This window comes from Spermophilus citellus (assembly GCF_964194105.1).
Source record: "Spermophilus citellus genome assembly, chromosome: 2".
Taxonomy (NCBI): Eukaryota; Metazoa; Chordata; class Mammalia; order Rodentia; family Sciuridae; genus Spermophilus; species Spermophilus citellus.
The window spans coordinates 174,194,409-174,217,705 of NC_138183.1; the positions used below are offsets into that span (position 1 = coordinate 174,194,409).

General features: G+C 40.4%; 1 protein-coding gene across 2 annotated transcripts in view; it reads right to left on the bottom strand.

Annotated features, from left to right (window-relative positions):
* The window catches only part of AMOTL1 (angiomotin like 1), a 162,100-nt gene that overhangs the window by 86,233 nt on the left and 52,570 nt on the right, over positions 1-23,297 (bottom strand). The window contains exon 1 of one of the 2 annotated variants that reach the window (XM_081279603.1): positions 12,393-12,752. The exons of the other annotated variant lie outside the window; for it this stretch is intronic. Coding sequence (XP_081135729.1) covers positions 12,393-12,441 — 49 coding nt within the window. The 5' untranslated portion in view covers positions 12,442-12,752. Of the gene's footprint in view, positions 1-12,392; positions 12,753-23,297 lie in introns of those variants that run through there. 2 annotated transcript variants of the gene reach the window in all.

Below are 23,297 nucleotides of genomic sequence, written 5' to 3' on the forward strand. Positions count from 1 at the left end.
GTTAACCCACGTAAAACTTCATAACAACGTACACTGATCATCTAGAAAAGGGATATTTACTGAATAATATAAATCATCCAAACACTGAAACATTTCAAGCATATAATATCAACAAAATCATATTTGTTAATATACAATGGATTAGATCATCGGAAAAGTCTTTTACATCCTGGAAAGCAACAAGTTCAAGGTGGAAGATACAAATTTTCCAAAACTGCAAAGAAAGGCTCCATGAGATTACTTTCATTCAAAAGCTTGACTTTTATCACTGGCAGCAAATAGTTGTTCCACTTGAAATGACAAGTTCCCTTTATTCATTTTTGAGAAAACATCTACCAAATCACAATAAGGATAGTTTGTCAGTTGTTCTTTCAAGTTACTATAACTTACTGTGTGTGGGGGGGAGCAGCTAGTTGAACATGTACCTCTCAACTCAATCACAAAAGTATTTCTCCTTGACTTGGAGCAGAAGCACTTTTTGTGTACATCCCATTTTGTCACACAGGATATTAAAAGAGTACTTGGGGTTTGAGATTTAACATAATTAATCATTGAAGAACATTCAACTGGAATGTTCTTAAGAAAAATGGACTTTTTAAAAAAATTGTGACTGGGTGAAAAATAAACTGACCTCAAGCACGATCCAGTGCCACCTCCTTGATTTATTCTAAGGCACCTGCAATTTTACCCACTGTAGCTTTTGACTACCAGGTGCAAATGTGAACACAGTGAAAAAAAGTGCATTATGCTTTAGTATTATTATAAAAGTAGTTTTTAAGTCTCAGATACTGCTTCTCAAGGCCCCAGAGGCGACTCTTCGAGAAATAACTCTCTACATTACACAGCTTCTTCCATGGGGAAAGTCCAAAAGTTGTAACACTTAAGGAGAAAAGATGAAAAAGGTGGAAACTAATTCTGAGAATGAGTCATTTCCCCAACTGGGCAAAGGAAGCCACCCAGAGCCCAGGGCAAGTCTGGGAAACCTTAAGAAGACACACAGAGGCCCTTTGATGTAAAGCATTAAAGCACTGCAGAACTCCATTTCTCAAAAGAATGGACCCCCGTGATTAATGAAAATGCACCTGAAGACAAACAACCACCTACCTAGAGAATATGGTACATGAATGCACATTCTTGCCCTTAAGTAATTTGTATGAAGCGGTATACAAATCAGCAATGATCTTTTTTCACTAGGAAAAGGCGGGGGCGGGGGGGAGGCAAAAGAGGAAGGAGGAGGAGAGAGGAGAGAGGAGAGAGAAGAAGGAAGTGGAAGGGGGAGGAGGAGGAGGAAAGGCTCCAAGAGATTACTTTGGGAGACAAGAAGAAAGAAACTTTAATAACTTGTTAAGCAGGAAACTCAGCTATTCTTGGACAAAAAGAAAATGATGCCGTCCAGCCCAAACGCCAGAGTATTAGAAAGATTTAAAGGATAATAAAGATAGAGGAAAAAATATTAAATGGAAAGAAGGACACACCATGCTTTATGCTTTGTTCTGGTAAATTTGCTTCTTAAACAATATAAGAATCATGGCTCTATCACTGATTAGCTATATGAACTGGAACAAATGATATAATTTCTTAGAACCCATTATCTTATCAGTTAATGCAAACAATAACACCTACTATATAGGGCTGTTGTGAAAATCAAATGAGACAATGGAGAGGGCTATGGACAGTGGTCTAGCACATAGTAAGTGCTCAGTAAATTTTAGATCCAGTTAGGCACTGAAATGCACAACTGTAATCCCAGCTACTCTGGAGGCTGAGGCAGGAGAATCATAAGTTCTAGGTCAGCCTCAGCAACCTGACAAGACCCTGTCTCAAAATAAAATAAAAAGAGCTGGGGTTGTAGCTTAGTGGTAGAGCACCTCTAGGTTCTAGTATGGCAAAATAATAATAATAATAACAACAACAACAATAATATATTTTAGATCCATTTTGTAAAAATGGAAAAGTCAAACAGGAATCACCACTGTAAAATTCACTTTCAAGAGATGATCAAATCACGTGCTGTTGTTTTTTGTTTTATCCTAATATCGGTATTATGGATTGAAGTCCCGGCACTTTACCATTGAGCTACATTCTCCAGTCCTTTTTTTAATTTTTAATTTTTTTTTTTTTTTTTTGAGAAGGGCCCTCACTAAGTTGCTGAGGCTGGCTTCAAATTTGGGATCCTCCTGCCTTTGACTCCCAAGACACTAGGATTATAGATGTGCACCACCACATATGCCCAAATCAGTAAGCTTTTAAAAAAACAGTAGCAAGATGTTCAGGAAGATCAGAGATGAAAGTTCCTACAGTTTTGTTATGTCAGACTATTTAGCTAACTACAGACTAAAACTACATTTTCAATTTTTCAAGAACGTAAGATGAAGGAAGACCTAAAACACACATTTCTCTGAAAATAAGTTTAATATTATAGTCTTATTATTAAAGACCAAAATAAGAGAATATAAGGAATTATCCAAAGGCCCTTCAGAGTCCCAACTTGGGATGGGAGTATGGCTCAGTAGTAAAGCACTTGCCTAGCATGCACCAAGCCCTGGGTTCCTTCCCTAGCACCACACACACACACACACACACACACACATACACACACAGGTTCCAAAGCCCCCAGCTTACCTGGCCACCGTGTCGTGAAAGTAAAGGGCCAGATGGGCTTGAAGAAGGCATCAGAAACCATCAACTGAATATCCCTCATATGCCTAGGATCCATCTTCAGAGAGTGACGCTGGGGTAGGTGGGGGGCACAGACCTGCCCTCTGTCCTGAGCATTACAAAGAAGAAGAAAGCTCTCCTCTCCTGCCATCATTATTCCTTAACTTTTCTCTCTCTTCATCTGTGGCATAACAGGGTGAAAGTCAAGGTGTACACACCTGCTCTGCATCTGCTGCCGTCACAGCAATGTGGGGCAATCTGACCCAACTACCAAAAATGGGGGAAAGGCTGTTTCTTCAGAATCATGGCATTGGTGACAATTAAGGCCTATTTTTTATCCACAGAACAGTGAGTCTTGTAATAGTCTAGCCAACAAGATGATTAAAAAAAAAAATGACCTCTCTTCGAGGTGCATAACCCATCAGTGGACTAGGAAACCCATTATAACATTTTCTCTAAAATCTGTGCAAGAGATAACTCAGTCAAGGATTTCAAAGCTGATATACAGTAATTCTTGAAAAAAGAATTCTGAATCACCTTAATTGATGTTATAATGATGATCCAAACCATCAAGAAAAAGTAACATAAGGTAGGGGGTGAGAATAGGGAGGGGATCCAGCTTGCAGAATATCTACCTTCAGCTAGACAGAATATTCACATGTTCAGAACAGTGCAGTTTCCAGGTGTTTACTTAGTGTTAAACGTCTAATGCTTTATTCAAGGATGATACATCATGACGATGACAGGCCCATAGTCTACCCCCTTGAATTTAGGCAGGCTTAGGAGACATGGGCCAACAGAAAATGACAGAAGTGACTCTGTGACTTTCAGGAATGGGTCACAAAACATGATGCAGTTCTTGTCGTGTTTGCTGGAATTCTCACACTTGGAGGCCTGAGCCACCATGTAAGATCTGTCAAGCCTAAATCTGTGAGGAAGACAAAGGAAGGCAACCTACAGGCACTCCAGTCAGCAGATCAACCTAGCCCAGGTGCTGGACATGTCAGTCCAGCCCCAAAGCACTCAGGCATCCCTACCCTCAATCTCGTTCCCCCTGAAGTCCCAGGCATGGTAGGACAGAGACAGGACCTCTCAACTGTGCCCAACTGGACATCCAGATCCACAGAATCTGTAAGCACAACAGGATATTACAACAGTAACTGCAGCAATCATGATGCTAACTCATAAGTCCTTCAATATTTCAATGTTTCAGATATTGTTCTGAGTTCTTAATATGTAATCCTTATAATCATCTTTAGAGCTGGATATTACTATTATCCTATTTATCATATGAAGAAACTCTACTTAACAGACAGGTTAAGTAACTTGCCCATGACAATAAGGCCAAAGACTGCCACAGCCATGCTGTGAATACAGGTTTCCAGCTCTGGAGTCAACTATTAAGCTCTAAGGATAATGACTAAAGTCAGAAAAAGGTATCCAAAGAACACAGCACAACTAGTCCATGGCCCACCTCAACCAGAAAACAGGAAGGATACATTAAATTGTACCTACTAAATTTAAAGAGGTTTCTAGAATGAGTCAGCCCCACAATTCTATTAATCTCTCAGTTGCTCCATGCCTTCCATATCCTGCCAATCTTTGTATTTAGTTACCCTCCCAGCAGAGAACTCTTCCATGCCTCTAGAAGTCATGGTATCTGTAATTTAAGCCCATTTCCTATTAATAGGTTCAAAGCAAAGACATACTTGAAAGACAGCTATGAACCATTCCCCCAACTTCTCAGAGCAGAATAAGCCCCATTCATTTGCATTGTGTTTTTTAGTATCATACTACATTACATTCCTTTTAGAATATTAATTTTACAGGAGCAAAGGACATATAACTCATACCCAGTCCAACCCCTGGCATAGGACAGATCCTCAAATAACAGAGGAATGCACTATATCCTTGTATTGTATGCTCACCAAATTCTCCACTTCAGGATCAACTTGCACCATTCAGTCCTTCATTCTACAGATATTTACTGAGCAGTGAGTGCTTCTGTATCCAAATATTTGCCTAATTTATAGTCCGTCCAAACCCAAGAAATGTCATGCTCTCTAATGTTTAGCACATACCTCCTTCTATAAGGGAAATTGAAAATATGCAAAGTAAATTCAATCTGTATATTCATGATGCTGCCTAAAAAGAAATAATAAAAATAAAGACTAAATTCGAAGCTACAAAACATGTTAATTTGAGCAAACTTAATTATACATATCCATTTTGTGTTCCTAAACTAATAAAGTGTTCATAGTCACTTAATAAATGTCATTAAAATGTATATTTGCATTTATTTCAATTTTTTTCTCCAAAGCCCTGAAATTTATTGTGGAGAAAGTTAAGAAAAACTTCAAAATTCTGGAAAATTTTATGTGCTCAACGCAGAGCTAAGAAAATCCATAATTTAGAGTAGACCTTTTTAGACTCTCTATTCTTACTTTCTTGATGTATCAAGGGTCAAATCTAAAGTCAGCTAAGATGGATTTATTCTCCACTATTCAAGCAATTTATCACTCATTTTGATCTGCCAGGTCAGTCAATACAAATAAGTCGAATCAGATTATGCCCTTTAACAAACCTACAAAGCAAACCTAATACCCTGGTTATCTTCATGGTTTATGTAAAGGGGTTTGTGATGCTTTTTGTATTACTTTTCCCAGTGTCTTAATTTAGGCTTACTGTGATTGCAGAAGGCATTATCCTTGACTCTCCTAGCTAGATAAAGGACCATTAGGCCATTTCTCTTTTCAGAAACGAGGTTGGTTTAATATGTGTTCTGGAATGAATTTAATGCTGTACACAGGGTATTGACTCCTCCGGCTTCCATTAATTTCGAAAAATCATGTTCCTAGTCTCCTTGCCTGCCCTTGAATATTTAAACTTTCCCCAGATCACCAGGATGAGCAATCAATTTAACTGAAATGATATATTCAGGGTTCAATCCCTGGGGAAATAGGAACTTAGCAGGGAATTTCATGCACTCTCCTTTCCATATAGGGGGCTCAATCACAAAACATTTGGCTCCCAGAGCCCTTCTCAATACAGCCAGTATCAGGAAGGAAAAGGCTGACCCGCACCTGCTTTGGGGGGTTATATTCCTGGTCACAGCACCTGGGGTCACCAACAGAGCTGAGAAGAGCTGAATGTGCCTCCTTCCTCCCTGGCACTTGGCCACAGGGCATGTTCACAGCCCCATCTCACATGGAGGAAGCAACCTGAGCGTGGAAGACAAGACATCTCCCTTGTCTTGCCTGGCCTGTTCTAAAAAGGATGGAGGAAAAGTGGGAGAAGGCAGGGAAAGGAGGAAGAATAGAATCGATCAGAAGAGATGTGAGGAAAGAGAAGTGGGAAGGCCTGACTCCAAGTCTAAGGGCACTACTCCAAGGAGACGGAGCATTACAATACAATAAAAAAAAACTATTTTGCAAGTGCTATACCTTATGCAGCCCCTTCATGCTCCTTATCTCATTTATGCCCCTCTATAACCTTGGAATGTAAGTATTTAACAAATACTTTATTTCATAGAGGCTAAATGACTTCACCAATGGCTTATCTACTATAGCACAGACCAAAACATGGCATGTTTTCCAGGTAGTGAGAGACAACTTAGGGAGGGAAAGCCATGGTCAGGAGGGAGTGTGGCACAAAAGAGCAATCAGAAGAGAGAACACAATGATGCATATTGACTAATCATTTTAGCAATCAATCTATTCCAAACTTGAGTCTTTAAAGATAATCAAGACTTGCTCCTCAGTGTAGGTCCATTTAAAAGGGACTATCTCTAAAACAATGGTTCTCAAAGTATGGTCCCACTAGCAGCAGCAGCATCACTTGGAAACTTTTTAGAAATGCAAAGTCTCAGGCCCTAAGGCCTAGAAATAGAATCTCTGGGACTAGAGCCCAACATTCTGTTTTATCAAGCTGTCCAGATGACACTGATGCTCACGCATGTTTGAACACAGCCCTAGTATTTTACATCTAATACCCCCATTGGTTTCCTCTGGGATACAAATCACTTGCTCAATGAGGAAAAGGAAGGGGAGCTGCCCATTATGATGTTTGGGACAGGTCCTGGTGACATCAGCTCTGACTTATTGTACCCAGGATAACAAATACCATCAACTCTCAACCAGCCTCATTCAATAAATAATATTTGATACATGATACAATGATCAGACATGAAAAGATAAGTGCCTAAGAGTGAGAACTGGAATTCAAGTTTCTCAAAGCAAAAGCATATATGAGCACTATAAAACAATGTACCTTCCTGCTGTTTTAGTAATAATCACAGTAGGCATTTACTGAAGGCCTTCAATGTGCCCAGCACTATGCTAAGTATTATATATGCATTATTTAATTTTACTACCATGCAACTCCGTGGAATAAGAACTATTACTGTACCCATTTTACTCATGAGAATTTCAACAGGTGAAATTCTCTGATGTCACACAGCAAGGAGGTGGCAGAGTCCAGGAAACAAACCAAATATATCTGTTCTTAATGCCAAATACAACCTCTTATTTCATTTTACCATATATTCTAACTCAACCAATTCAATTTTATTCTTAATCTTTATGTTACCAAAGTTTTGAATATTGTGTTTTTCACTTGTGTTTTATGCTATCATGCCATGTGCTATTTAAAAAGTCCTCAACCACTCCATTTACCCCAGGTCCTTCAGCATGCACTCAAGAATTAGAATAACTCACACTAAAGAATAAATGCCAATAAAGATGTCAAAAAACTGGATCAAAGACAAGAACCAATTTTATTCCCACCATGCTTGGGCAACATGCCCAGGGAAGCTCTCTCTGACCACCTGGACCAAAGGTAGCCCTTTCTGCTCAGTGGTCCCACAGAAGATCACACATCTCTATTATGGTACTTAGTACATAGTAATGTCTACACACAACCCCACTGATCTGTGAGCCCCTGAGAGTAGAAGCTCTGCTTGATAGTCCATGTGTACTCTTCCAGAGCATGAAATGCCTAGTCAACACTTTTAGAAGGTGGTTTATAAGATCATAAGACATAGAATCCTTAAGAAGGATAAATGTGAGGTACATTTTAAATGTAAAACTTGTAGAAGAAAACATAAGAGAAAATATTTGGGCCCCATATGCCTAGTCAAAAATGTACTTAGATATGATACCAAAAGAACAAACCATAAAAGAAAAAAAAATCAGTAAATTGGACTTCATCAAAATTAAAAACTTTTGTTCTGCAAAAGTTTCCAGAAAGAAAATGAATAAACAAGCCACATACTGAGGAAAATATATATGCAAGCCACATACCTAGCAAACGACTTATATCTAGATTATATAAGAACTCTCAAAGCTCAACAACAAAATAAATAATACAGTCAGAAAAGAGGCAAAAGACACGAATAGAGATTTTACCAAAGAGGATAAACAGATAACAAATAAGCACATGAAAAGATGTGTAGCATCATGAAGCCATTAGGGAAATATGAATCAAAACCACAAAAAGACTAAATACCAATTAGAACCCCTAATGGACAGCCAAAAAAAAAAAAATACCAATGACAACACCAAATGCTGGAAAGGATGCAGAGAAATCAGATCTCATACATTGCTGGTAAAAATGATACTTGACGCAGCCACTCTGGAAAACAATTTAGCAATTTCTTTAAAAAACAAATATATACTTACCACATCATCCAGCTATCGTACTCCTGGTCTCTTATTTCAGAGAAATGAAAACTTTTATCTGCACAAGAACCTATATAGGAATGTTCATAGAAACTTTATGCATAATAGTCAAAAACTGGAAACAACACAGATATCCTTCAATAGGTGAATAGTTAAACCACAGTACGTCCAAACCATGGAATACTGCTGAACAATAAAAAGGAACAAAACAACTGATCTGAGCAAAAATATGGACGGATCATTATGCAGAGTGAAAAGCCAAATGCAAAAGGTGGCATAATGTGTGGTTTTGTTTTTGTAGTATCAAGATGACAAAATTACAGATATGGAGACCCAATCTATCGGTTACTAGCATCATTCAGGGACAGAGATGTAGGAAGAAACAAGTATAATCTTGAAGGTGATGAAATACTTCTATATCTTGATCACAGCAGTAGTTACACAAATCTACACATGTGAAAAAATGCATAAAAGCATACACACACAAATATAATTGTATTCATGTAAAACTGGTGAAATCTGAGTATGTTCTGTGGATTGTACCAATGTCAATGTCCTGGTTCTGCTACTGCACTATGATTATATAAACTGTTACCAATGGGGGAAAGGGTAAAGGATACAAAGGACCTCTCTACTATTTTTGCAACTTCCTATGAAATTATGATCATTTCAAAATGAAAAGTTGAAAAAAAAAGTAAATACAAACATTTTACTAAAAACAAAAAATAAGTAGGATACAGTTAGGTTTCAAACACCGGTTTCAACATACACAGTAGAACAATAATTGTTTTTAAAAAATTAAATCCAATTCTCCAGAGTTTTAACAGGGATACATTTCCTAACACTTTAGAGTTACTTTCCTGCTCCCTCCAAAAATGGAAAGAAAAAAAAAATGCCTGGTGTGTGAACCCTCTAGGGAACCCAGGAGTTCTGTCTCAAGTGCCTAAAATGAAGGCACTCTCAGTTTCCACAAGACCTGGTCACAAGACAGAGAAAAGAGCCTCACAAGTGACAGGAGAAGGCCCCCAGCACATAAGCCCAGGAGCAGAAGTGACTTCCTTCCAGCAAAACTAGCATACTGTCCTACCCACAATGGCCAAGATTTACATTGTGCCTCTCCTCCAAAGACAAAACAAAGTCAAGCCAACAAAATTAAAACCAAAAACTCACTAGGCAAACAAACAAACCTCAACAATCTCAGACAATTTCCAATAAACCTTGTAATCAAATATGTCCTCTTGCTTGACCTCCATACTACCCCTTGCTTTTCAAGGATTCTATTACCTACTGAATTTTGTATCATTAAAAAAACCTCCAAAACGAATGAAAAAAACTAGGAGAACAATTATTGAAAACACTGCAGACTTTCCTGACCCAAGCTTCCATGTGCATTTAAAATGCAGACAGCCACCAAAAAAGAAAAAAAAAAGTGTTAATGTGGGGGAATTTTGCATATAAGAACTACTATAAAGTTTATCTTACTGGCCTGAAAAATCAAACTTTTACAATGTTCACTAACATTTCTCTTGTTTTATGTTATTATTTGTTTGAAGTCTTACATTACAGACTTTTGTCAGTTTCAAAGCACACAAATGACTGAAGAAATAGCAGCACAGTACCTAGAGGCTGTACTTTGCAGACAGAAGTTGACTAATTTCCATTGGCCATGGTTCCCCCAGGCCCTGAGTCCACAATCTCCACAGGGGTGCACATCAGAAAAAGCAGAGCTTTCTACATGGAATCCCCAGCCTAAATGGCCAAGAGCAGACACTCTCAAGTCTAATCAGCAGAGTGCCTTCCCATAAAAATCATTCACATTTCTGCATTCATGTGCTTTTCTTCATGACAGCACTTTAAAATCTCATTTAAATTGAAAGTCCTCCATTAGCTTCCATGAAAAGATGTATTTTTCAGTGCTTTGATCTCTACATGCCCTTCACTGCATTAATATTCTTCATTCTCCACCATCTGCACAGAACCGAAAAGACCCAGACTTGTGTGAATTTTAAAAAGAGAAGAGAGAGGGCATTTACAGGGGCAGCACCTTCTCTCCTCCTGTCCACCTGGAAGTTTATAATTTATTTTGAAAAAAAAAAAGAAGACTCATACAAAGGCAAAAATATGGCTGTCCAAGAACTAAACATCTTCTCCCTTCCCTGCTCCCCTCCAGCCACCCCCACCAGGTGGAGAAGAGCTTCCACCTCTCCACATTCTAGCCTTTTTCATTCCGGCCAAATCAGTACTTTCTGCCCCTTTATTTTTCAAAACAACTCAAAATGTATTTAAGTATTATTCCCACACTGTTCTCATAAAGAATGTTCATAGTACATAGATAATGCTCACAGTACAGTTCTAAGAAGTAAATTTTTCGTTCCTCTAGATTCTTCAAGAACTTGCAATCCAGAGATCCCTGACTACGAATAAATCTGGGTCTGACGTCCGCAGCTGCCCCAGTCCAGAAGTGTTAGGCAGCCAGGGGAAATATTAGCCTCTTTGGCAGGGACCCAAAGCCCGGTTTTGGAAGCAGGGAGCCATGATTGTTCAATATTTCAAGCCCTGACTTTTCGCTCCTGGAAAAGGAAGGAATTTTTTCTGGAATTGTAGCTATTAATGTCCCTCTATTCTGGTTTAATTCACTTATGGTGAGCAGGTTAACACATGTTTGGAGTAGTCAAAAGATATTTTCGGGGTCACAAATGACTCTCATGACCCCCTACTCTCATCACCTCTAAGGACTTTCATAAGCAGTTTAAAACTCTATTCTCTAGACATGCGGGGGGGGGGGTGTGGGGCAACCATATCTCCACAGAGTAAGAGAACAGAGGGACCAAGGGGACAAACTGTTGTACCCAAATCGCAAAGCTTCAGAAAGCCTACATGATCAGGGACCCTGTCTGCTGCAGCCCTCACTAGCTCGGCTAAAGAGTATTTGCTATGTGCAGACAGTAAACTCACTTCGAAGACAAAATGGCAAAAAACCTTCGAACAAAACTGGAAGGGGTACACGTTGGCAGTCATCAAACAAGAACGAGTACAAGGAGTAGAGGCGAGGCTGGGGAGCTGCGGGAGAGACCCTGGATTCAAGGCCTGGGGTTCCTAGAGGGAAACTCGGAAAGCGCGTCGAGAGTTCAGTCCAGGCGGAGGCCCGTGAGGTGCGCGCCAAGGCTCCTCGGTCCCTCCAGCCTGGCTGCCCGGCCCCAGCGCAGGGCCCCCGCTCCGCTGGGGTGTCAGGGGCCGACGTGCCAAGCTCCCTCCTGCCACAAATGTCACATTCCAAAGAAAAACGGTTCCACTTGGAAAGTTTAATTTTTCACCCTCTTGAAACCCGAGTCTTTTAAAGGCAGCACTAACAGACCAAAGAAAGCTAGATCTAACTCCCAGTTTGTCAAAGGAACTTGTCTGGGGAGAACAAAGGAGCAGTGGCTATCGCGATCTGAGCCTCGGGGTCGCAGCGCTAGCTCTTCGCCACCCCACTCGCCAGAGCCGAGTCCTACGTGCTGGCAGGAAGGGTCCACTCCGAGCACCCGAGCGCCCGAGCCCGTCGGGCCGGCCAGGGCGAGCCTTTGTCTATCGCGGAGGGAAGAAGCCACCCGACAGTCCTTCCGCCCCCTCCCTCGGCGGCCGGGGAACCCTCCCGGGTGCGTCTAGGAGAGGCTAGCCATCTGGCAGCGCCCCTCCGGAAAAGCCACCCCCGCGTCGGGGGCGCGCCCGCACCCTAGGGCCCACCCGGCGGAGCTGGGGAAGGCAAGTTCCCAGTGTCCCGCGGGGCGGCGCGGCGCTGAGATCCTGCCCGTGGGCACCAGGGATCTGGAGGGTGGCACGGGAACCGGGTTCTGGGTTTTTTTTTTTTTTTCCTTTTCTTTCTGGGTCCCTGGGTGGACACCACCAGGCCCCCAACGCCGAATCGGCTGCTCAAGCTGCAACATCTGGAAGGGACTCTGTCCCCGGCCTCCAGGAGGACCCCCCCCCCCCGGGTCTCTGCTGCCCAGAGCAGCTGGTCCTTCACGTGGGAGACTCGGGGATGCCCTCCCTACACCCCCAGCGGAGGCCGGTTACCTTTCACCGCAGGCTCACAAGTTCCCCGGCGCAACTTTGCCCTCCACATGAGGCGATCATGGCTAGTTCAGTCCCGCAGCGGGGGAAGACGGCTGCCAGGCAGCTCTCTGGGCATGGCGTGGGGCAGCGCGGGGAAGTGGTGCCTGACAATCAGCCCCATTCACACAGGAAGGGGAAAAATGCCAGGGCTTCACCTCCAGTCCCAAACCGGACAACCGCAGCTAGGACCTAGAGCGTCCCGCGCGCTCCCGCCGCCGCCCGCGCTCCGCGCTCCTCGCGCGCTGGCCGGGGAGGGTCGCCCGGACTCGTCACTGTAACCCTACACTCCACCCCCGCCCCAGCACCGGGCCGCTGGGCCCTAGAGCCCGTCTTCAGCCACCCGCCACCCCTCCCGGGACCGCGAGATTGCCAGGCTGAAATTGCCCTGAGCTCAAGCTGACGTGTCTCCCTGAGATTTTGGAGGGCCACTGTTCTCCCTTGTTTTGTCCCCTGCGGCGTTTTAATTAATGCCAGTTCTTCTTTCGATTTTGTCTTCCTTCCCCCTAGGCCATTCCCAGCCGAATTCTGTTTCCGGATCTGCTCCCAAAGTCCAGGTTAGGTTCTGCTTAGGATGGGTTTTTTCCCTTAAGTGGAATTTACAGGTGGACAGTGACCGCACATTTCTCAGCGATTCCCAGGCCCCAGGGATTCTGGTACTGGGCAACAGGCTGCTATTAGATGCTCCATGTGAGGACTAGAAGGGTCAAAACAGAACTTACAGTCCTAGATACTAAATGTATCCTAGCACTGAACAATTCTATGGCCACAAACTCTGGGCCATTATCTGCCCGAAATAGTGATAGCGGCAAAGAATGCAAATGACTCTGGCAAAGTGTTTCTGATTCTGCCTCATCTCTTAAATCAGGCTGTACTAAGCAACACTCCGCACTTATTCTATTATACTCTCTGCCCTGATCTGGGGTGCCCCTCCTGCCCCCTAGCAATAATGCCTGGCTTCTGGGCAGCTCTGCTGCTCAGAGGAGAGAGATCAAGTAACAGAATGCAATTGCTGCCCACCAGGTTAGTAAGAGCCTTGCCCTTCTCCCCTCTCTTTTGTCCTTGCCAGGCCTTCAAGGACTCCTGCCTGGATTGTGGCACCCTCCAGTCAATTCTGGTGGGGTTGTGAGTCCTGACAGCAGTCTATTCTTCTAATTCCCATGATGGCACATCTGATTCATAACCTCTGCTGTAGAGATACAGTCCAAATGGCACTCATTAAACAATTATTTTTCAAATACCTACCCAATTAAAGTCTCCTACCCTAGCACTAATAGCACACAAAAGAAACAGAGCAGCTAAAAAGCCCTTCAAATATGTGTTGTCTACTTAATAAGACAAAGAAGAGAAAGGGGGAAAGCAACAATGCAGGAGATTGGAGACTAGAGATGCTTGGGAAAGGTGAAAAGGACTGGCTTTCTGCAGGAGAAATAAGGCAAATAGTTTGGATGTAGCAGGAAGAGGAGAAGGCACCACTAGGCAAGAGGAGGCTGAGCTTAGAGGGAACTGAATACTTGGGAAGAAAGTATATATAGAAAGAAGAGTTTTTACTAGAAAGGGAGAGAAAACAGAATAACAAAAATCATAAAAATGTAGAACTGGAAGAATAAAGAAATTATCAACCAAAACTTTCACTAGGCTGAAGAGAAATTACAGACATGACTGTTGAATGACTTGTTGGATGTGACAGAACAAATTCAGCAGCAAAGCCAGAAGTAGATCAGACTTCTACCTCAGTGTGTTTTCCATCACACACTGTAAACCCTAAGTACAATTTAAGAGTTAAGACTGTATGCTACAGGCAGTGAGCAAACAAGATTCCTAGGGCACAGGGGCACACGCCTGTAATCTTAGCTGCTTGGGAGGCTGAGGCAGGAGGATCGCAAGTTCAAAGCCTTGTGAGACCTTGTCTCTAATATTTTTTAAAAGGGTTGGAGATTTGGTTCAGTGGTTAAGACCCCTGGGTTCAATCGCCAGTACCAAAAAAAAAAAAAAAAAAAAAAAAGATTTATCGATTCACCTTGAATTTATATCAATTTAGTTAGATTGGAGACAAAGAGATGAATAGAAAATTAGAGAAAGAAGAAAGCTAACTTACATATTTTAAAATGAAGTATGAGTCACCATTCTGTAATCTGGGAGGCCGAAGGATTTAGCATCTAGAACTCTAGAACAAAATAGTCAGGGGCTGAGCCCCTCCTTATCTGTGTGACCTTGGGCCAGTCACCTAACTTCTCTAAACTTCAGTATTCTCCTTTTCAAGGTAATGAAAATAGCACCAAGATTCACAGGGTAGTTGTAAGTATTGAATAAAGTAACTAATGCCAAATGCTTAAAACAATGCGTATGTTGTACTCAATATACCTTTGCTCATATTATTTCAGTGAACTTTCCAAAGGCCCAGTGAGATAAGGAAAGGATCTGGGATAGTTACAAGAAACAATGCCCTGTTAGGGTAAAGGAGACAGAAGGAAAAAGATACCATATCTTTGAAGATAACGAGTGATTCCCATGATGGCACATCTGAAAAAAGTCTTTGAAGCAAGATTTTACTCTTTTCATGATTAGATGAACATCATGGGGAACAGAACAAGAAAATCAAGTTAACAGAGTTTAAACCTGAGTCATAGGAAAAAACAAACCACTCTTAGAAGAAAGGGTCTTTAATGATGAAAAAGCTGAGTTAGGAGGAACTGGTTTGAGAAAGATGTTGAGTTACTTACTGTAGGCAACTTTAGGTAAGACATCAAGGACAGATGTATAAAGAAAAAGAGAGATACAGTTCTGAAGATCAGTTCACTTGGAAAGTGCCCACAACTGAAAAATGGGGAAAGAAGAGGCTAGAAAAGAAAAAAAGCTGGGGAAATTTAAAGGCATAAAAGCCAGAGGTGGTATCAAAAAGTTGGTCCTTCTAAAAGACAGTAGAATGAATTGGACATAACTTTCCTATGCTCACATATGAATACACAACCAGTGTAACCCACATCATGTACAACCACAAAATGGGAAGTTATACTCCATGTATGTATGATATGTCAAAAGACATTGTACTGTCACGTATAACTAAAAAAGAACAAATAAAATTTTTTTTAAAAAGAAGTTGGTCCCTCTAACTGATGCTAGGTATTCCTAGATCTTCAGAAGACATGCTAGGCACAGCTTTGAAGGCTCATGAGTCTTTGACCAAATTAATTGATCCTACACTCCTCAAATTGATTCCAAGTCATCAAAGGAATGGCAGCACAGGCAGAAAACTGCCTGTGCTATTGTCCCCCTCCAGTACCTTAATATTTCCTCAACTGTTAATAATCTCTATATCAGACACAGAAAATGAATAACTTTACATCAAATACACCTGAATCTATTGCTCAGGAACTGAGGTTTGAATAAAAGACTAGAGATTTGATTAAGATGTTACCAATATCCGCATTTTCCAATAGTATATTTGGTTTCAGATTCCATTTTTCTTTTTTCTTTCTTTTTTTTTTTTTTTTTAATCTAAACACTCTCTAAAGGTCAGTGTCTTTTCTAAAGTTACCCAAATTGGCATTTACTAACTCCTAGGAAAGTCAAGAAGGTGATTGGCTAATTTGAGCTCTCTTTGAGACAGCCCAGAAAGCAGCCTTTAACTCCAAACAGCACAGGCACCTGGATGTTCCCCATAAGCACAGAAGCAGGAAGAAGAGCAAGGTATCAGGCATATAGGTAGAGGACAATGAGCAAGGCCTTAGAGTTCTAGTCCAGGTTCCAGTGGTTTCCAGACAGAGACAGTAACTTAACATGAATCTCAGATTTCTTCCCTGCAAAAAAAAAAAAAAAAAAAAAAAAAGCCTAGGAGGTAAGTACCATTATCCTGGTACTTTCTTCCTAGGCTTTAATTGTGAGAATTAAAAGGAGTAATACATATCAAAGTGCAGGGCGCATTCTGGATTCAGTAAAAAAGTTAGAAACCCTTCCCTTGTCCTCCAGTTTTTTGAAATACAAGGACTTAAATGCCCTATTAAAATGTGAATCTCCTTCCCCTCCCACTTTTTTATTTATTTTTTATTTTATTATTATTTTTTTTGGTAGTTGTAGATGGACAGAATGCCTTTCTTTTATTTATTTATTTAGGTACTGGGGATTGAACTCAGGGGTACTCAACCACTGAGCCTCATCCCCAGCCCTATTTTGTATTTTATTTTTAGAGACAGGATCTCACTGAGTTGCTTAGTTGCCTTGCTTTTGCTGAGGCTGGCTTTGAACTCACTATCCTCCTGTCTCAACCTCCTGAATCACTGGGATTATAGGCATGTGCCACTGTGCCCAGCTCCCCTCCCACTTTTCTTAGCTTTTACATAACAACACTAAAAATCTTTTTAAAATTTTTTAAATTAATTTATTTATTTTAATTAGGTATATATGACAGCAGAATGCATTTTGATTCATTGTACACAATTGCAGCACAACTTTACATTTAAAATTTTTATTAAACCAGATGAGGTAGCACATACCTATAATTCTAGCTATTCAGGAGATTGTAGCAGAATGACCATAAATTCACAAGGTCAGTCTGAGCAACTTTGCAATACTCTGTCTCAAGATTTAAAAATAAAAAAGGCTGGAGGTGTAGCTCAGTAATAGAGGACACCACTACCACCACCACCACCACACACACACACACACACACACACAGACACACACGCCACCCTAGGTTCAATTTCTAGTACTTCCACACAAATAATAATAATAATAATAATAATAATAATAATAATAATAATTCCTTGCTAATTATTTGACTGGATGAAACTTAAGAACTGGACATGGCCAGGTACAGTGGTGAACACCTGTAATCCCAGTGGCTCAGGAGGCCGAGGGAGGAGGATCAAAAGTTCAGGGCCAACCTCATCAATTTAGTGAAGTCCTAAGTAACTTAGGGAGACTGATCTCAAAATAAAAAATCAAAATAAAAAGGGCTAGGGGTGTGGCTTAGAGATAGAAATACCCCTGGGTTCAACCCCCAATTAAAAAAAAAAAAACTTGGCCTGAGCTTGCTAGAAGGGAGAAGACTAATAGCAAAAGAAGAGTGGATGAACATGACCACAAAGGAAGGGCTACTGCACAGCCTCACATAGGACAAGTCATGATGGTTAGTAGATCACAATTAGTGACCATTGAAGGAACAAACCAATAAGTGAATGCAATCGGGCTACCTTGATCAAAATGCTTGTTTTGCTTCTAGAAGAAGGATGTTTAAAAGTCCAAATTCTGTAGTGCTTTCCAAAATGTAATTTTTAAACAACACATATCAAAATTTGAATTTCTCACGTGCTACCTCCAAGTTCCAGAATGTTGAACAGTAGAGTCCTGGAGCCTGCTCAGTAATTCCTAGCACACTGGAGTTTCCCACTGGCTCACTGGGGTCGTGGTGCTCTTGCAATTCTCTTTCAGAAGCATTTACTACTTCAGAGCTAATAGCTAAAGGTAAAGAATGACGGTTGACAGACTGGAGTTCAAACCCAAAGCATCATGGGAGCATAGAGATGTGAGTGATTTTGCACAGAGGAAGAAGGGCAGGTTCCAAGAAATCCAAGTGCTGAGGGAAGGCTGTTTCTAACAAAAAATGTGGACACAAGAAAGGAAATCACACATTGCAGTGTGCTTCTGAATACTTTCTTTTAATCTCTTCTTTTCTAAACATAAAATGGTCACATTGATACTGGTTTAGGTAACTCCTGTATAGCAGTCCCCCTTCATCTGTAGTTTCCATTTCTGTGGTTTCAGGAAACTTGGTCAACTATAGTCCAAAAATATTAAGTGGAAAATTTTAACTGCGGTCCAAAAATATTATGTGGAAAACTATAGAAATAAAAAATTCATAGGATTTAAATTGTATACCCTTCTTAGTAATATAAATAAAATCTCCAACAGCCCTGCTTTGTCCCTCCTGGGTTATGATGCATCTCTTTGTACAGTGTATCCTCCCTGTATACATTACCCATCCATGTAGTATAAAAGGTTTTGAGATGGAGAACCACTTCACATAACTGTGATTGGAGTTATAAAATAGTATAACTCCTATTTTATATTGCTTATTATTGTTTATCTCTTACTTGCCTAATTTATAAATTAAACTTTATCATATGTGTGTATGTATAGGAATAAACATAGTATATATAAGGTTCAGACATTTGGAATGTATCTCCCTTCGATAAGGGAGCACTATTGTATTATCACCAGGCAGAAAAGATTTTTTTTTCAGTTCTCTGTTTTACAAAGACAATAGTTGGGGTGTTTTTTCATCCCTGCTTGTTTCCAAATATAAAATTATGTTCTTGAATAAGCTTTTTTCCATAGCACATGCCTCCTCTAGAGATTCTAACACAGGCCTTGCCTGCATCTTATATACATACACTGTTGACAGAGGCATAATTCAGGGAACACTAGGAGTGCCAAGGCAGAGGTACTGGGTGTGCATCCCTGGGAAGAAAGGGAGGACCAAAGGGCCACAATGACTAAAAGGGGACAAAAGAAGAAGAAGATGTGATGAGCAAGGGGGAAGACACACAAGAGATAGCTCTGTAGCTACAGAAATATCAGGTGCCTATGAATGAGGAAAACACTCTTAGGGACAATTAAATGTTATATAACAGACTGGATCATTTGAAAACTCTGCTCTATTTGAAATTTGCCCAAGAACTCTGTATAATTATGAAGAAAGCTTTCCCAAGGAGTATTTATTAAGTATCTACTAAGGGCCAGGTTGTGTGCTACCACCCTATTCAGGGAGCTTGGCTCGTTTGTTAAGTTACTAATCTGAGTCTGGCCTGTCTGGATGCTTTTAGTTTCACAGTCATAGTGACACACTGGTTTCTTCTTGACTCACTGCTTTTCCTCTGTGCTAATTACCTAATATGAACTAAACACATAATCTGATCTATATAAAAATCAAGAAACAGAGACAGATATGATCATATCCAGAGAAAATGCACTTACACCAAACAGGTAAGGAGAGGTAAAGACAATGCCTCAAACAAACCTGAGATCAGATCCTGAATGAGACAGAGTAACCGTGAATATTAATAACCTGGTATATAGTAAATATTGTATATTTATATCTCTTATATTACATAAAGGATAATTATTATGATTATTTGCTATTTTTACTATTGCTTGGAGTATTGAAAGCTTAATATTTTTTGATTGATTGGTTAATTCAGGTGTTCTCAGTTTTAGGCACCTACTGACATTGGGGCTGATGATTTTTTTTTGTGAGGAACTGCCCTGTGCATTGTGAGATAACTTCTACACACTAAATGCAGATAGAAACCATCTATCTTTCAAACCCAGTTATGAAAACAAAAAGTCTCCAGACATTGTCAGATGTCCCATAGGGGACTAAATTGCCTCTGGCTGAGAACCACTGAGTTGGGGATTAATTGATGATACCCAGTGTGTGGGATGGGGAGACTCCCAAGGGTCTAACCATATTGATCATCCCATTGACTTATTGGGTGAAGCCAATTGCGTACTAACAGGAAACAGCCTCAATTTTGTTCACCCTACAATATGTGATGTTATGGTAATTGCTCCCTTGTTCTCTTTTCATGAGCAAAAACCTAATCATGTTTTAGCCTTTTATTTCCGGTGATGATGTAGACACATGTTTTGTTTCTAAAATGGGAAGCATACTGAGTTTCTAACACAACAGCAATGCAAAGCTGCTATTAAAAAACGAAGATTTTCACAATAAAGGGAGAGAATTTAGATCAGAATGTTCACACTGAGAGATTTCAAAGGATCATAATCACCATTTTGAACAGAATGCTTGGATGTTTTATTCTGAAACTGTCTCCAGTTTGGAGTTAGAAAGAACAGCCCCTCACAACCTCTGCAGCAATTCCAGCTCTTCTCTGCAAAGATGCACTACAGACCAGTAGGTCTTACACTGTAAAACCAGAGACAGGTGAGTGGAGAAACTCCCACCTTTCCTAATGGCTCCAGTCACTGGGAATGATTCAATTTAGGAGAAAAAAAATATTTTACAACATAAACTCAGAGCAGGAAGGAAAGTTAAAATCCACATGTTAGTATTCTATAATCTAGAAATCAGAGAGTATTTATAGTGCATCTGTAATAGAACTAGTATCATGCTAAGGGAAATTGTCTTTAGAAAAATTCACAGTAGAGAGAGGAATAATTAGAAATAGCAGGGAAAAGTTATTTCTGGAAAAGTCATAAACAGAATAACTGAAAGGACTGTAGAGTTTGAAAGAAGGCAAAGCTTTTTGAGAACTATGATGGATCATTCATTCATTCATCTATTCACTGTATCATTCATTCAAAAAACTATTATTGACTTCATTGATAAGCCAGTTATTCTGCTAGATATTTGAAAATTCTTTTATGGGCTCTGTCTTACTAAATACACACAAATGAATCTACAATAACAAATCTAAGGGCTAAGTGTGATGAAGAAAAGGAGAAGCTGTAAAAATAAATGGAGAAGGGTGACTGCTTAGAGGGAATAAGAAGAAATTTCTCCAGGATGTAAGATTTAAATAGATACCTACAGGACAGGGCATGAAGAAACAGAGAGAGTATACCAGCCAGAACAATACAGCATGTGCAGAGATCTGGAGGCAGAGAATGTGAAGAATTTAAAGAAGGCAAAGAAGTACAGTTCTTGCAGTTGTCCTGTACTGAGCATCCAGGTATGGCCCAGGAAGAGTGCCTTAAGAATATTAACAGTCTCTTTTACCGGGCTGTCTAGAAATGGTCCCTTTCTATTTAACCTTTATGAGGCAAGGCATGTAAAATATAGGATCCAAATCAGTGGAGAGAATAGGAACATCAGAAAATGACAGCTGGGGATGTAGCCTAGAGAAGGAGTGCTTTCTTTGCATGCATAAGGCCCTGGGTTCAACCCCCAGCACAGCAAATAGAAAGGAAGGAATAAAGGAAGGAAATAATGGCCAATCTAGAATAAATAATATAAACTGATTAAATGGAAACAACCTGCAAGTAAGCTGCACACTCTATGTCTTTTGCCACAACGTCTACCCAAAAGATGCCCTCTCTCCAGAGGCTTCCAGGGAATCCTGCTGAAAACAGGGGAAGACACCCAGGATCCTTCATGCCATCAAGGCAGTGGTCCTTAACCTTCAGCAGCATTGGAATCATCTGAAGAACCTGTTAGAGTTTGCTGGGCCCCACCCGCAAGTTTATGACTCATTAGGTGTGGGTGGAGCCCAATAATTTTCACTCCCAGGTGATGCTGGTGCTGCTTGTCCACAGACCACATTTGAGAATGACTAGGTAGGACATACAGGAATCCACATTTCTCTGCATCAGAATCCTATTCTAAATGAAGAAACAGTCAAGAAATATTGTAGGAGCCAAATGATAAAGACCCAGTTTTCTGTCTTGAGCTAGCATGCATGGAGTGCCCCTTTTGGGCCAGTGCGTTCATACATTATCTGATTTCATCAGCATGTAACACTCAGAAAAGAGGTATCATTGCCCATGTTTTACAACCGAGGAAAGGAGGCTAGGTGAGGTTGTATGGGTTGCTGAGATAACATGGTTAACAAGCAAAAGAACCAGGATTCTGGCTTGTTAGTGTGAGCTCTGGTTCTTAGCCACTATTTTATGTTGCTTCCCAGCTCGTCTGTCCCTTACTGCCTACCACACAGCACTCTGAAGTCAGACCCCAATGTGGTGAGTGATGGACTAGAGTCCTAGAGGTTTTCGTGGGACCTGAACTTGCTACAAGTTCTTCCCTTTCCTCCTTGGAGGAAGTGAGATCTGTGGAGCCCTCTACATAAACAAGATTGTACACAAATATACACCCTCTTATTAAACCACCAGAGGTGATATCCTCACTCTGGCAAGCAGTTAAATATTTTAAAACATACAGACTTAACAAACAGATGGACCTATGATCAACACCCCTCTGCCACTTACTAGTTACCTAATATTCTCTGAATTATTTTTCTAAAGCTCAGTTCTTTCTCTTTTCATAAATAATAGTCATATCTGCCTTCATCAGTTAGTCAGTCATGTGTAAAACTCTTAGTATAATGCTTAGCACACAGCAGGAGCTCCACAACTACTAGTGTTGCTATTAACCTGTTAGACACTTTCTTATTAAACGTTGCCATTTTACAGGAGTTTTAATTATTGATGGACTAGACACAGTTTCTTTGGTTTACTCTATTGAGTTTGGGATAGGTGCAAGAATTGTGAGTGATGAGCAAGTTGATTGGAGTTCATCACCCCACTACCTTCACAAATAAAAAAAAAAATTCAAGATACCTTAAAAGGCAAAATAAGTTAATAAAGAATTAATTAGGAATTAATTCACTGACTGATATCAACACAGACCAAGTATCAGGTCAGGTTGGATGTGAGGTCATGTGTTTATTTTTAAGGCTTGATTTTAAGTGAAATATTCCTTACCTAAAAGGTACTTAAGACATTGAGAAGGGTAGGAGAGGATGAGAACCAGACCACTCCTACCTGGAGAAGAGAAGGTTAAGGCATGATAACTTGAGAGATTTCAGATAGGAGGAAGGGCTTATTCTATATTTGCTCCATGACACCCTACTGCAGTGGCTTTCAGAGAGAGTTAACAACTCATGGGTCATGAAATCAAATGACTAGTGTTGTGAATAAAAGATATAAAATATAAGGGGAAATTCCAGATGCAGAGCATGGTAATTGCTACCATGAAACTTGTTTAGTTACATTTATATTTGTATGTGTAGGTTCAAATGTAATATGCATTCTTTTGTGGGTTCTCAGTAAAAAAAACAAATGTTTGAAAGTTCTAGAAGGCAAAACAAGGACAACTGAGTAAAAGAAACAGGAAATTGGTTTTCAGCTCTC